The sequence below is a fragment of the Glycine max genome, chromosome 7, assembly GCF_000004515.6.
Source record: "Glycine max cultivar Williams 82 chromosome 7, Glycine_max_v4.0, whole genome shotgun sequence".
Classification (NCBI taxonomy): Eukaryota; Viridiplantae; Streptophyta; class Magnoliopsida; order Fabales; family Fabaceae; genus Glycine; species Glycine max.
In genome coordinates, this window is record NC_038243.2 from 3549746 (window position 1) to 3566311 (window position 16566).

General features: G+C 30.6%; 3 protein-coding genes across 4 annotated transcripts; 1 reads left to right on the top strand and 2 right to left on the bottom strand.

The window, feature by feature from the left end:
• Window positions 1-4484: 4484 nt before the first annotated feature.
• On the bottom strand, window positions 4485-6344 carry LOC100812599 (trihelix transcription factor ASIL2). The gene is made up of 2 exons (XM_003528603.5): window positions 6101-6344; window positions 4485-5913 (listed from the first exon to the last, which is right to left on the bottom strand). Exon 2 carries the CDS (start codon window positions 5893-5895, stop codon window positions 4789-4791), a length of 1107 nt encoding a protein of 368 aa, XP_003528651.1. The 5' UTR covers window positions 5896-5913; window positions 6101-6344; the 3' UTR covers window positions 4485-4788.
• A 4957-nt stretch (window positions 6345-11301) lies between these two features.
• On the top strand, window positions 11302-12693 carry LOC100813498 (acyl carrier protein, chloroplastic). Its single transcript, XM_003529800.5, has 4 exons — window positions 11302-11645; window positions 11900-12013; window positions 12107-12226; window positions 12347-12693. The coding sequence occupies exons 1-4, from the start codon at window positions 11541-11543 to the stop codon at window positions 12470-12472; spliced, it is 465 nt and encodes a 154-aa protein (XP_003529848.1). The 5' UTR covers window positions 11302-11540; the 3' UTR covers window positions 12473-12693.
• A 199-nt stretch (window positions 12694-12892) lies between these two features.
• LOC100820058 (dormancy-associated protein homolog 4) lies at window positions 12893-14780 on the bottom strand. Of its 2 annotated transcripts, none has more exons than XM_003528612.5 (3): window positions 14358-14780; window positions 13480-13554; window positions 12893-13340 (listed from the first exon to the last, which is right to left on the bottom strand). In XM_003528612.5, the coding sequence occupies exons 1-3, from the start codon at window positions 14599-14601 to the stop codon at window positions 13336-13338; spliced, it is 324 nt and encodes a 107-aa protein (XP_003528660.1). In that variant the 5' UTR covers window positions 14602-14780; the 3' UTR covers window positions 12893-13335. The 2 variants fall into 2 exon arrangements, with proteins under 2 accessions (XP_003528660.1, XP_003528661.1); XM_003528613.5 differs by having other exon boundaries at window positions 13461-13554; window positions 14358-14758.
• Window positions 14781-16566: the final 1786 nt, after the last annotated feature.

Below are 16566 nucleotides of genomic sequence, written 5' to 3' on the forward strand. Positions count from 1 at the left end.
TTGTTAGGGGATAGGAAGAGGATGATATATAATTCTGAGTTTGAGAAGAAGTAATTAACAATGTAACATAATGCTTGATGGAAATGGGAAATTGAGTTTTGGCCACGTGTTTGAAGCTAGTCATGATAAAAACCAACTCTATTTCTAAGTAAAATTACTTATATTTTAAGATTGAATTTTAAAATATATCACTTAGAAAAGGACTTTTACTTAATAGAAAGTAAAAAATGGTGATGCGTGTAACTTTGTTTGTTGTTTGTTGAAATACTACCAAATAGCAATGGAGGTGTGAAATGTGAAAAATTCTATTCTATTTTGAAAGCCGATTTTATGGATGAATAGATGGATGGAGAGGAACTTCTGTCTTATTGATTTGGCTTGCAAACGAATCTGTCCCCCCAATCACAATGCAACGTGTCTCATCTTAGTGAGCAAATTCAAATCATAAAATCTTATACCAACGATTGAAGTTGAAGGGTGCACCGCAATCATAAATCACAAACCTTAGACGCCACCATGTAGGGGTATACCAATACATGTCATTGTATGTATTGTTAGCATTACAAGTTAGAAGTGAATGAGATATAGTATAACAAATAAATAAAGTACCAGAAAAATAAATAGAAATGATATATATCAATATAATATAGGCTATTTAGATCGATAAAAAAAAAGTGTGAAAAAAATACTTACTTATTTAAATGCTTACAAGAGTGAAGGAAAGAAATAAAAAAAAATGTATAAAAGAAAAATCATCTGCTCGGTTATTTTTATTGACATAAAGTTATTATTGTTTTAATTATTTACTCAATTTTTTTAAGAAACTAGTAAAAAAAATAAAAAAGATTTTTATTTCAAGTCAATTTGGGAGGAGTTTTTCTTGTGAGTCCTACATAAAAACTTCCCTTTTCTTGTTTTTCTTTTAAATAAGCAGTCAAATTTTGATTTATTTTTTATTCATCATAATTAAAGTTTTTGACTCATCTTAGTGAGCAAATTCTAATAAAATAATAAAAAGGTAATCAATATGGATAGTGAAAATTCTAGAGAATATGATAAAAACCAAAATACATAGAGGACCCAGGAAATCATTAACAAATTTTACAAAGTTTTCTGTTTGACACATCTAAATGACTCTGAAAGTTAGCACAAGTTAATGACAGTAGATAATGAGCTGATATAATTGCTAATGTTGCATATAACTTGTATTTATCCTTCCAACATTAAAAACATTATTGAAAAGCATAAAAGTATAAACAAATATTATATGAGCTAGTAATAATATTTTTAAAATGAAAATTAAGTGTGAACTAATTTTGTTGTCAAGGAACCTTATTTGCTCCTCGACCATTTGAAGTTGCTCCTATAACCTATTAACTTCTTGTTGGAGTTCCTGATTAAGAAGAGATTTTCAACAATAATTTGGTGAATTGCAATGAAAATAAAAGTTTTATTTTAGAAGAAGAATGGATTATATTAATTCGTATACGTTGGTGTAAACATGACGTAATTAAGAAGTTAGTGTTTAACATAAAATATAACATGATTTGTTTAATTACCTCAATCTCAGAGTTAATGTCTCCTAGACTTATTTAAAGCATTAGGAAAAAAATAGCACAATTAGATCATCCAAAATACTTTAGAAAATTATTAAATGAATTTTTAAAGATTTACACGAACTTTGCCCGTTGAAGAGCTATGTCATTTTCACTCCTTAGTTGCTGAAGGGTCCTAAGCAGATACTGCAAAATGTCCAAACATTTTATGGAGTTACGTTAGCAATAAAAAATTTGGTGTTTTTATTTGAAGATCTGTAAAATGTACCCAAACCTAAGCTAACTCAGACAAGGATTTTATTTTATAATTCTTAACAAGTGATTGGCTAAACTTTTGAAATTGACTTATTATTTTTGTAAAAATTCTTACATAATTGTGTTAGAATAACAACCTTCTAAGATAATTTTTGAAACATTGTCTTGAAATGATAACCATTTTAAGATGGTTTTGAGAGATCCTTATCAAATACTAATTTTTAAGAATGTTTTTGCAAAAGGGTTTTCATTGAAAAATCTCTTATTTACAAAATCGTCACCATCTTATATACTAAGATGATTTTTGAGAATCATCATCGAAAATGCATTATAAAAAATTATTTTCTTAGTAGTGATTTATGATCTTAGAATATGGATTGTCAACTCATAATTTAAAAATTAGTCAAAATAATTTTTCAGTTACGAAATTGATGGTGTTCAACCGTAGTCTAATCAGTCCTTAATTAAATCTTGTTCATCATATTTTATAAAGTTAGTGATTTTTTTGGATCTTTACAATACACATAAAAAATAATTTATGCAAAACTCTAATTTTAATTGGAAAATAGAATCACAAACACACAAGGTATTATACCTAGTTTCATCTTATTAAAATTGTTGGGTAAGTGTTGATGTGATGCTATTTTCTAATTAAATTTCACTTTAATAACTTCCACTTTCACGGATTATAAAAAAAAAGAAACTTTCACTTTCACCTAACTTTATATTCAACTTTAATGCAAGGATTAGCAAAGAAAAACACTAATTTTGGTCAAAGAATAATATCACAAATACCTAGATGATATACTAATAATCAAGTTTTATCTTATATTCTTATTATTAGTAGTAGTGATGAAATTAATAAAAAGTAGCAGTGATGAAATTAATAAATTTGTAAGTGTTATTTGGAGCTCCTAGTCATTCAACTGTGGCACGTTAAACTTCTGAGTTGGACCATACCTACCTATTCTAAAAGGGCTAAGCGCCTTAGCCTTGTGTTTTAAACCCCTGAGGCTTTTGGGGTAGTGTTTTCAAGATGGTTCAAGAAGACATTTTCTTCCTTAAACCAAAAAGGAAGAAGAAAACAAAAAGATTAATTTGAGTTGACACAAAATTGAGGTACAGTTCTTAGTATTATTCTTTATTTAAAATTATAATTTTGCATGGTAATTGGTGCTATAAAAAATCACATTTAAAATAGAAAAATGATTTTTAAGGCAATATTCAAATAAGGATGAAAGAAGAATATAAAATGAGTAAATAGCGTATGTATTGGCAATGCATTAAAAAAGTTTACATTATCGTTTAGTCATAAATTATTATATAAAAATACTAAGAAAATTACTGTTAGTTTGGTGGTTTTGAGTTATTTGTCTTTCTTGTATGCGGATATATAGCTATGAGGATGTACTTTATTGGGACATAATAGGTATTGAAATTTTCATCATTGATAGGGATTTGAAGGTTTTTCTACAACTTAACCAAAGCAATTTGTTTGATCTAACCAGCATGCAGAAACGTTGTCTATTTGGTACTGAGACTTTCACCTTTGACAGAGACTAAATGAATCTTAAATACATAGAGGCACTGTGAAGTCAGAAGTGTGAAGTACAACTCTGTCTATTGGTACAGATGCTCGTGCGCTATTATAAATTACATGGGAGAGTTTAGAGCTACAATAAGTGCCTACATTTTGATCGTAAATAACAATAGAAAACATCAAAACTTCAGAAACTTGTTTTTTCTGGTCTTATGAATCCACCAGAATCCAATTTAAATATAAGCTTTAATTAAACCATGACGATGTGATAAACTCGAGTCATTTGGACATCTTTTTACTTATTTCTATTTTTACTTCACCTACTGAATAAGACCTTTGGTCTCGTCACAAAAATACAATTTCGATCTTCCTATCATTCAATATTTCTCTGCATGTCAGCACTTATGAGATAAAACATGGGCTTAAACGTTGAGCAACGAACTGATATGATTGGCCGCATTCAAAAGAATCCAAACGTTGAAATTAGGCATAGTGTTAGGGACATCAAAGAGTACAAGAGTTTAAACTTGCAAGAATTAGTCATTAAAACCTTCATAATAGTCTTTAATGTTCCTAGATTAGCCAGACTTAGCGTTAGGTATTCTCTTAATGCTGTGTTGAATTTGAAGGTCATGTCCGAGGCAAAGATCACTTTAATGCACTGTGTATAGGAGTAACACAGTTTCACACACACAAATAAACGGGAAATTATTTTTTTATAACAATTTTTTATGATGATAGGAGAAATATGAAGATAAACACAAAAACAGGGAATAAAATAAATGTTAAATTACAGAAAGATTGTTTTTATTTATTTATAGAAAAACTGTCACTGTCAATGGAAATTGTTATATCACTCTTAAAGATGAAATACTTAAACAATTTCATTTAATTATTGTACATTTACATATATTTTATTTTATTGTAATCTCAATTGTTGACTAATGAATTCAAAAGTGTATCTCCCACTTTAAAATGTAGTCAAATTTAGTGGTAAAAGTTTAGTATCAGGCCTACACTCATTTGATAAGACAGTTCCTTTTCTGTTCAAAGAGCCGCAGTTTGAGATGGTGTGGTCAATCAACAGTATCTCTAATTGGGTGTAGCAAAGAAGAATAGAAACAGGTCAGGAATTCATCTCCAAGCTATGTACAATTTATCTAAATCCAACTAGAGCTATGAATGACAATATGATCCCCCTCATACTGATATAACTTAGAATGGTGTCACACATGACAACTGATACATTTGCTGCAAAGAGATTAGATTATTCACTATTCAGCACACTTCATTTTTGTTGAGGGTTCAGCATAGCAATCCCTCTTAAGTTAACTGCAACAATTAAGGGATAATAATAATAATAATAAACAACTAAACTCATACACCACAAAGCTAATGCAATTCGAATCTACCTTAACCTAGTTATCCCTCCCTCGGTCATTCACTGCCACTATTATTGTTATGATTGCTGTTGTTATTGTTGGTGGTGCCATGGTGGTTGTTGCTAGGGTTACCACCTTTTCTTCCAAGTTTGAGCTGCGAAATCTCTACCTGGGTCTTCATGAAAAACTGCATTCTCTGCAACTCCAAATCCTTTGCGAATTTCATCCTCTGCTTCTCCATCTCCACCACCTGCTGCAGCTTCGAACTCTCCGCTTGTTCATACGCCTCGCCGAATTTCAGAATCGCCTGCGTCAGTTCCCTCACCGCGCTTCCCCAACCCTTCGCCTTCCGTCTTTCTCCGCTTCCTTTCGTGGTGTTTGAACTCATCAACCGCGGCCTCTTCCTCTCGAAACTCTCCGGCGGAAAACTGTCGCTCGACGCCGGCGACGACGCGTCTCGCTCCTCCGAATCGGACTCCACCGGAGGACCGCGGCGCCGGAACTGAATCTTCTGGTTCTTCAACGGAACCGGTTGTGGCTGTTTATGAGGATGGTTAAACTGATTCGCGCCGCCGCGAACGCCGACCGGAATTCCTAACGGAACTTTCTGCGGTTGTAAATTACTGTTTCCGGCAGCGCTGGTGCCGGAGGCACCGCCGACGCCGGGGATCTTGGCGCTTGGACCGATTAATTGTTCCAGTCGGTCATAGAACGGCCACTTGCTGGTGGCGCCGGCGGCGATCTTCGCCTTCTCCGATTTGTACTTCTTCTTAACGGTGTCGATCCGGTTTTTGCACTGGATATCGGTCTTCGGCGCCTTCGTGTAATCCTCTCTGACGCTCACGATATCCGCCACCTCCTTCCAGTGCTTCTGCTTCAGATTTCCTCTGCTCAGTTCCAGATACCTCTCTCCCCACGCGTCGATCAGCACCGCCGTCGCACCTTCGCTCCAGCAATCCTCCCTTCCGCCGCCGCCGCCTCCTCCTCCGCCGTTTCCCTTCGCCGGCTGCTGAATCGGAAGCGCTAATGCCAGACTGTTCGGCGGTGGTGGCGGCGCCGGAGCCGCGACCGTCACCGTTATCCGACCGTTCGCCCTCGGCGACGACGGAGGGGATCCGCTCGCCGGCGAAGGATGCGACTGGATCTCGTCGTCGTCGTCCATATCCTCCTCGCCGCCGATCTACCGTAGAGAGAGAAACAGAGTAGTTAGAGAGAGAGAGAGAAAGAGAAAAACGAAGCTAGGGTTTTTATTTAATTTAATTTTAATTTTAATTTTGGCCGGCGAGAATATATCGACGCCTTTTCGTGCATTGTTCATTTTTTTGGTTTTTATTTTAAACAAATTTCGGAGAAAATTGGCTTCGAACCTTTTTTCGGGTTTCGTTTGACGGAAGAGGTGAGTTGACGGTGACCGTCGACACGTGGGGAGAGGGCTGAGGAAGGGCGGATGACGTGGCGGAATGTGATTGGAGGCTGGTGAAACTCCGTCACCGGCTCAGTTGGTGGACCTTTCTCTGTTATTGTCTGGTGTCACTGGTTCACGACTTTGACGATAAACACAACACTAACCTGCTTCCGTGGTCTCCACCGATATGCCCAATTTACCCTCTTCATTTATTAATTTCCCTTTTTAGGAATCATATTACTCTTCTTTTTAAAACAAAATTCATTTAATTTTGAAATTTTGTTGACGGGAAATTCATAATTATGGAACGTTTTTAACATGATAATTTTTTTTATAGATAAAATTCATGATAAGTTTTATAAAGATATTTGTCCCTACTCACGTACAAGATCACTAAAAATTAAATTCACTTTTTTTGAGAAGTGAATTGGTTACTTATCAACTGCACAATCTTTGTTGATTTTTTAACATGTCAATTGTTAATTAAATTGAATTTTTAAAATTATTTATGAGGATTGGAGAAGAAGGATAAGAAAGGAAAGAAAATTGTAGCTGGTTGAAGAAAAGATGACGTAGGAAAAGTGGTAAGATAACAGCTTTGAATGTTGTTTAGAGGCATGACGTCAAGTTGTTTCTCGTTAAGTAATTTGTATCGTAGGTGTGCCTAAGCCTAACTATGGTGTAGAGTAATCAACAACAAAAAGAAAAGTATGTAGAGTGGTGTCTGCACCTCTTTTTTCTTCCCAATCCTCATCTCAATTGAAAATGGTATGGATTCTTTTTGATAATAAAATGGTATGGATTCATTCAAATTCCAAATGGAAAGAGACTGGTTGAAATTAAATGTCTATGAATATTGGAATGAGGTTGGTTGAGCTTATCAATTTAGTTTCATAGAGTAAATCTCACTCTATATAAAAAAATATTGTAAATATTTTTTGGTGAATTCCATTGTAAATATTTTGTAATCAAGCAAGTTAATTTGAGAAATTGAAATTTGTTTGATTTTTTTTAGAAAATGATATGATTGAACGAGGATAAAAGTTATCTTATCTAATTATATTATTATGATTATTAACAACTAGGGGGACTATCTTTCTAAATTTTTTAAATGATAAAAAAATAAAAAATAAAAACAGTTAATAAAAAATGATAGAATAAATAAAAACTAATAATATAAAAATAGAGGAAAGTTAACATAAGTTAGAAAAAAAAATTAAATTTAAAGAGTAGTTTAAAGATAAAATTATTCAAAGAAATATGTACTTCAAGGAGATAATTATCTTCATCTACAATTATAGATATTAGTATCAAATATTTTATAAGTCAATTATTATAAGTATTTCTCAATTTAATCTAAATTATTGAAAAAATTACATAATATCACACTCAATACTTTTAAATTATAAACTAATTCAATCATTATTTTTTATTTTACGGCCCAGATAAAAATTATTTATTCATTCTATTCGTTTTTTTATTGAACCTTATTTTTAACATAAAACACAGCACACAGAAAAAGTTTAAAACAAACTGCAAATTATTATAAACTTATAATCGCATTAGAATAATAAGTTGTTGTCTTTTTTATATAGAATTAATAAGGAGTTATCTAGACAATGAGAAAATGACTATGTTCCGTAAAATTAACTAAAATGTTATCTGAAAGCTGAAAGATTTATTGGTTATTGGTAGTTGAAATTTGAAAAATTACTTTATTAAGATATAAGTATTTAATAAAATTAGTTCTTGGAGTAACTGAAAAATATAAATCGATAGAAAAATAATAAAATTATGATTTATTTAAAAAATATAATTAGAAAATTAAATAAATATATTGATGATAAAAATAAAAAATATATAAAATTAAAAGATAATGTTTTAAAAAATATTATTTTATTTTTAAAAATACTAGAAGTTATTAAAAAAATATTTATCAATAGTTAAATAATTTTTTTAGCTAATAGAAAAACTAAAAACTAATTTAAATATCTTATCCAACATAATGAATAAAGAAGATAAATCTTATATCATTTTAAAAAAAAAGCATGTACTAGTTAGTGGATTGATTATTTCATATAGTAAAATTATATGTTTATAAGTTTAGGCTGAATTTAATTGAATCAATTTTTAAATTTAGGTTGAAATCTAACTGAGTTTAATAATAATTTTGATTTTTATAAACATCATTAAAAAAAAATTACACGACTTTTTAATGTTGGCATCGTTAAAAAAAATAAAGAATATTATAACGTTTCTTTAGTTTTCTTCCTTTGGTGACATTAACTTTTCATTCTTGTGTTACAATTTTTCTCAATTGCATTTATTTTATAGTTTAATGCACACACAATTCATTAGTTTCCCATAAAATTTGGGTTCTTTACCGAGGATTCTGTTTTTGTGGTCAATGTCTCGAGGTATACGAACATATACACTGTCTGGTGGAAGATGATATACTGTTGAAGTTGAAATATATAGCCATAATAGAAAACTAACCGACAAGCATGACAAGTTTTTATCATTCAAAAAAGAATGACGAGTTTTACTTACTTAATTTTGTTTCATGGTATAGTAAAAGAAAAATATGTAACGAGACGAGGATCTCTGATCTGAGAAGAGGTACCGTGGTGACCTATAATTAGAGTGTTTATGGGTATAAATTATCAGTAAATTTAGATTCACCTAAACAAATTTAAATAGTTTAGATTACATATTTTATGTGTTTAGATCAAATTTGATCCAATTTATTTAAATTTGTTGAGTTTTAGTTTATGTTACAGGTTTTAATATTAAACGGGCTGACATGTGAATCCGGACCATTAATTCGTAATTTATATTAACTTATTATTTAATTTTATATGTAATATATATTTTTTAATTTTAAAAAATAAATTACTATTATATCTTGCTTAACAATTAAGAGTAAGATTGCCTCTCATTTTTTGAGTTTTCATGATTTCACTCAATTACTCACAAAATGGATTCAACTCCTAGTTAGTTATAAAATATTTATTTAATTTTTTAATTTATTTTAAACTATTTTAGATTTACCTAAGTTTTAACTGTATTACCCATTTAACTAGTTGAGAACATTGACATTTTTAAACTATGATATAATTATTTTAGTTTTTAGATGATTAGGTTTAATAGGTGTAATATTTGAGCATGTTTATTATATTTTAATTTTAAATTCATGTTTAACATAGCATGTTACTTAGATGATGATAACGACAATAATATAATTCTTCTATTGAACTTTTTTTATAATTTGACTACACATAAATAATATATTCTATATTTTATTTAATAAAAAAATTAACTTATAAAAAATATTGAATTTTAAAAAATAAAAGATAAATTTAAATGTTTTAATTCATGAACCCAAATCGTTCACAAACAAATTAATTTAAATTATACTTTATCCAAATTATTGACAAACAAATTAAATTTGATTAAGTTGAATGATAAAATTCTTCAAACTCAATTAAAACCAACGCAGGTACATCCATACCTATAATTAAGCCCACTATGTGACAAAGGTCCACCGTTTGAGTCGTGATTTGTTTTTCCAACAGCAGAATCCCACAGAGATTGTACAATAGCTTAAAGTGGATGTGAGGTCTGCATCAATGCATGGAAAAGACAACCTTTTTTTTTTCCTTCAAAGATGATATATATATATATGTAGAGAGAGAGAGAGGAAACAATCAAATTTTCATATAGAACAAAACTAAAATAAAACTCACCATTAATGATTCAAGTGAAATTGGACTTCAATTCTTTAAGCAAAGCCTTTTTGATAGAAATTAATTTATACATCAAAATAAATTGAAAAGATGAGTTAAGAGCTATTTTTTCTTAAGTAAAGATTACATTTTAAATTTTGTGAATGAAAAGAAAAATATTAGTAAGTAATAATATGCTTTCTAACATATTTTGAAATATATTTTTTATTATTGATTAAAATTTATTAAAAATTACATAATTTTATAATTTTTAACAAATTTAAGCTAATAATAAAGTTTGTTTAAAAAAATATATATTATCTTTCTATCCTTTGTATAAGAAACAAAGAGATGTAATTCTTATTTCTTAGTTACAAGAAATATAGACTCATTATTAAATATATTATTACTAGTTTTATTCTACACCTTTAATTTAGTGTAAAGTCTACTAATAACACACACTCATCCCTCATCAAGTGTTTTCAATATTTTTTCTTTCTGATTAAGTGTCTTCAATATTAACCATGTATAAGTTACATTACAGAGGACAAATTATTCCTTCAATAAGACACATTTTTTTTTTAAAAATAAGTGTGTTAATTTTTTTTAGTAAATGGTCAATTTATTCCATAATTTTCTCTTGTTATCATTTTAGTCTTTAAAATTAAGAAAAACTTAAATAAATCCACAAAATTAACTAATTTTTGTGGTTTGGACTTATTTGAGTTTTTCTTAATTTCATAGACTAAAATGATAATAAGATACAAATTTAGGGATTAAATTGATTATTTATTCTCTTTTTTATACATTGTTACTTTTTTTGGTACATACTAGTATCTTAAAATATTATATAATGATTTTATATTGTCTCCGATCACAAACTATTATATATGATAAATTTATTAATTTTGACAATAATTATATACTTTAGTCATATATCAATGATAATTTGTGATTGAACGACAATGTATAATAGTTTTACAATGTGTATAGTCATTATTAAACTCTAATTAAATTTAACTAAATTATTTTTATTATTCTTAATTAATTGATTATTTGTTTTTTATTGAAAGGACCTAAGGTAATGTTGTTAACACTTGTACAGGAAAAAACAAGTGTTAAGAACTTCAGATACCTACCCACCAAAAAAAAACTTAAATACTTCTATTCCCTTAAATAATTTCATCAAACTTACTCAAATTAATTTGGACTACTGTGACTTTTCGGATAATAAAGGAATAAATGAAAAAAATAGGAGTTCAAAATAATTGGAATACGAAGTTTGGATTGTCTTGTCACATTGACATTGTGTTGATCAGTTCCAAAGCAGACAAATTAGAAGCACCGGCATGCACCATGAAAACACCAATAAAGGAAATTTCTTGGTTTTTTAGTATTTAGCGTAGTTATATAAAGCATTATGGCCTGGTTAATTCAATCATCCATACCCCATCTGTAAAAGACACATTTTCTGGTGCACTCCGCCTAATTCTTGGCTCCTCAAAACAATTTTCCTTTGGAGTCATCGATTCTAACTCATAAGCTATTAGCTGTTGGAGCTAAATTGTTATATATAATCTCAATGGCATGAATCATATAACATCTGCATTAGAATATAGCCAAAAAGGTTCTTGCCTCTTTAGAGTTACATTTTTTCTAGTTTATCCCAAATAAGTCATGGCTTCTGTTCTGTCCACTTCGTCAATTTCATTGGCTACTCTCTCCTTCAATTCTGGGGTCAGAAGAACAACCACTCACCAAATTAAGAACCTATCCATAATGGTAAGATAAACATTTACTTAGCAAAAACAAGTTTCTATCTTGCAGGGGCAAGTCGATCATCATTGGTTCAAATTAGTTTTCTTAAAGTTTGAGTTCTGAATATGCAAATGTTTCAAAAATTTGAAGGAAGAGTTGTCACTCATAATGATCCATTCTAATTTGATTAGAATCGATCATGAAAGATATATGTGGTCTTGTAGGAAATGTTTTTTTTTTAATCATAAGTGGTTCATATAATTTGTTTCCTTATGTAGGGAAGCTCTATGTTTGGTGAGCTAAAACTTGTGAATAAAGTCCAGTTAAAAAGGGCAACAAAAACGTCATTTGCACTCTCTGGTGGCATTAACACTATAATCTCGTGCTCCACGGTAATAATTTCACTCATTTTATGATATTAAATACTTCTTTCCAATGTCTCTTGTAGGCTCCTTTAATTAATGTGTTCCATTTATTGGCTGAAGGCTGAACTAGAAACTCTGCAAATTGTACAAAGCACAATTGCGAAGCAGCTTTCTATTGATGAAGCCACTGTGACTCCCCAAACTAAATTTTCAGATTTGGGTGCTGATTCTCTTGACACCGTGAGGCCTCAAATTCTAACATTACTCTATAGTTGTGTCTCATGTATGATATAAAATAAGTATTAATCTGTGCATAAAGTGCATTGTCATATATGTTTTGGTATGCTTGTATTTGAACAGGTTGAAATCATGATGGCTTTGGAAGAGAAATTTGACATTTCCATTGGAGAGGGTGGAGCTGAGAACATCTCCACCGTTCAAGATGCTGCTGATCTGATTGAGAAGGTGACGAATGCTTCAACCTAAGCCAAGCTGCGTTCACATCATAGCTTTCATCACTATCCTTTTTAGATTTTGACAAAAATTGATTCAATAGAATGCTTAATTTCTAGTGGGTTGTCACATCTCCACATTTACTTAGTTTCCTCGAATAAAAGTGGCTAGCTCTTAAGTCTTTTGAATTGAAAAGATTGATTGCTTGAGGCCATAAATTTTCATTTAACAGTTATCTATTTGAGTTTATAGCTTATACATGCTCAACCTTTGGAGTGTCAAGTATGTATGCATGAAGATATTTCGCTGAAATTTCTCATGAAATTAAACATTACATAGGTCCCAAATGGAAAGATAAAATATGGAAGAATAGCCTTTAATCCAAAGTAGTTATATTTTGAGTTTGTAACATAAAGCACTAAGTAAGCACCAGAGGACTAGCAAAAGCAGAAATTAACAAATATAATAACTACTTTCAAGCTTCATTGATTTCAACTGATCATAGAGATTTCAGAGTACAGAATTCGTATTTACAACAGCCAAAAAATTCAAAAGGAAAAACAAGTTAAAACCATATATACTAATATACAGAAGCTGGATTTCTACTCCTTTACATCCTCAGAATTCCATGAAGCATTGGTTCAATCTGCTGAAAAGACCCTGCATCATCCGAGCCATTTTATTGGTAGGTACTCATATTTACATATACTATATAATAATAATAAGGTGCCATGCATATTATGATATGATTGATGATTCCCTTTTGGAAATTAGAATCTGTGTTGCCGTTTGTACAGAAATTAAACGTAATCCCTCTGCCTCTGCCTCATGATATTCAAATTTCAAAGCCAAAACATCTCATTTCCCCTCTCAACAACGATCCAAAGCACTCATAATCACCCTGCAGACCATAAAACAAGAAGAAAATTTAGACACAAAAGAAATGGGCATGTAAATGCAAAGGGCATATGTGTCATCTCAAAGGGTGTAGAAATAAAAATAAAAATAAAAATTAGAGAACCAATCGTAAATTGTCGGACTTCTATTCTCGGCACTCTCCACTGTTGACGATTTTCTCCTCGTGAGCTTCTTGAAATCACCGCCTGGTGCCTCCGCTGCAAATTATTTTGTTCTTTTGTTAAAAAATTGTCACAAAAAGTTTAATAATGAATTTTTTTCATGGTATGATATCATAACTATTTTACTAAAAGTAAATTCTTAAAAAGTTACGTTAATCTCTGGATGATTTAATTGAAGAAATTCAACAATTTTTTTTGCCAAATTCAACTACTTCTTATTACTATAAATTACAAATACATACTTATGGTAATTTAACATACATATTTTAAAAAAGACAAACAAGAAAGAGAATAAGATTGCAAAGTAAGGGTTTGCGTTTAGGAAAAAAATATTTTCATCATGCATAAACTTTTTCTCCCAAAATGTACAATACTTACAGTGAGAAGATTATATGCTTCGCAAACTAGTTGAGAGAATTTATAAAAATATATTATTTTAACTTGTAAAAAAGGTTTTATTATAATTTCTTATTTTCTTGTAAATACTAAACTAGATGATAAAAAATACACACTCCCTTGCTTTTAGTGATGTTATCTAATAAGAAGAATTAAAGTTTATATATATATATATATATATATATATATATATATATATATATATATATATATATATATATATATCAAAGATTGTGTTAGTGTTTGTATTTCGTTTAAAATGATCATAAAAAGGTTCAGTTTCTTTGTCTTTTGTCCGTTCATGCAAACAAAGCCTAATACAAACAAGAAGAAAAGAAAAGAAACATTCTGAGAAGACAATCACCAATATATATATATATATATATATATATATATATAGAGAGAGAGAGAGAGAGAGAGAGAGAGAGAGAGAGAAGTGTTACGAGTCAAGGGGGTGCGAGGGGTGGTAGGCGCAGAAGGAGCAGAGGTGGTGGTGGTGGTTCCGAAACCAGATTGGGAGCGAACAATGGTGATGCTGCGACTTATCGGAACATGCTCCGCCACCGTTGACCGGACGGAGCTTCCGCCGGAGAACGAGTTGTACTTTCGGAGCTTCCCCAGACCCGTTTCCGGTGCTGGACCCGCCAACGTTTCGTCCCATAGTTTGTGAAGAAAACCCATGATCATATATATATTTTCTTACAAATATTTATATGTGTTGTTTATTTCTTTTGTTATAACTTGTAACTCAGAGATCAAAGATTAAGGGAACGAAACGACAGAGAAAACAAGAAACAAATTAAGACTTTTTTTTTCTTTTTTTTTTTAGTGTGCGTTTGGCAAGCGTGTGAAGGTACTTATAATGAGAAACAGAAGGATGAGGATGAGAACGAAGACTTAATAGGTTTAATTGGAATTAATTAATTAATTATTGACAGCTACATATGTTAGTGTGTAAACTTAGCTCCGGCTAACACGGCTTTCTTTTCGGCCAGCAAAATATATACCCGTTGCTATGTTGGCTCAGGCTAATTTTGTACATTGCAAATTAATTTATAATCCCAAATATGCATTTATATTTTATGACTTGTGTTTTCTTTCTGATCTTTTTTTCTTTTTTGTGAATAATTGATGAATTGTGTTCATATTATTGACATTATAATAAAGCTCTTGAGAGACTTACGTGTAGCATACGTTGGTTTTTGACTTCATCACATGCATTTGGGAAGCATGTGAAGAAATAAATTAAATAGAATATATGCTATGGTTTGAAAGAGAAATTGGAAGGAAAGGACTTGGAAATTGCCACAAGAATTCTCATAATAAGGATTAATTAATAACTTTAAAACAAATAGTGAAATTGATTCAATAGTCTTAAGCATTGAGCCAAGGATTCAATCCATATACTTCAATTTGTGAAATATCAAAATAATCTAGGTTTAATTCTCATATAATATATTTTAAAAAAATTAAATAAATGAATAAATTTCGAATCAAATATTAGTTTTGTAATGGACTCAAGACTTGTGAAATATCAAAATAATTGGAAGAAGAGAACTAGCCTATCTAGCCGCCAACCAATTAGATCCAAAATAATTGGAAGAAGACAGTAAAATATTAAATTAAGAAGACTGAGTCAAGTGAAGTACCAAGAAAGTAGAAACAGATGGGGCCCGTTTAATTTTCAACTGACCATTTGAGTTACACCTACACGTCAATCGGATAAGTTCCCACGAAATGTAAGTGAGATAACTCTATCCTACCTTCGCACCATAATCTTATCATATCCTCAAACAATTCCTAAATATTATGTACTTGTCACTTTAAATAGGTAAACTCGTAAAGTGTTAAATTTAATGAATAAATAATAATATGCACTTATAATATAAAAGTTTTGTTAGGAGTGTTATCTACTCATCGTTAATTGATATTTACGTGAGTTTGTATGCTGTTAGAATAAGAAAAGTGCTAGCAATATACTATTAATTAAAGAGAATTCTCCTATTTTTCTTATAATAATTATCTTAAAAATTATTCTTGTTTATATATAAAAACTATGCGTATTAAACTGTTAATACTTTTCCTTGTGTTCATGTTTACAATTACAGCGTTATAGTTGTCATATATTAATTCGAGATTCCTTAATGATCTTATCATAGATTAGCACGTGTTAAATTTTCATTATCTAGTGCATTTGATTTTTGTAAGCGAAGGCTTTTCATGGACACCTAGATTGTTGATTTCTGGCGTAAGAAAGTTTCATCAAGTCATTATTTTCACTTTAGAACTTTGTATAAAACATTCAGAATCGGATGGATCGACCCTTGTTGTTATGTGGTATTGGCCTATTGGGTCTGTTGTTAACATCAGAATAGAGTAAACTGATGTCTGCTGGAGTCACTTCCGGCTTTACTCGTAAATGTCTCCCCATCTTAAAGGACCCCACATAAGCCTTTTATTATATTTTCTGCGTCTATGACAATGAATGGACCCATAATAATAATAATAATACTATACCGTAACATTTCAGGGTCGTTGCTTCCTCCAATGAGGTGGACTCAATTAGGTAATATATGATCGTTAAAGCCACAATAATCTATTATTGTCATTGTTATAGTAGCTTATTTTACACTTCTCTTCTTGCAAACCAGT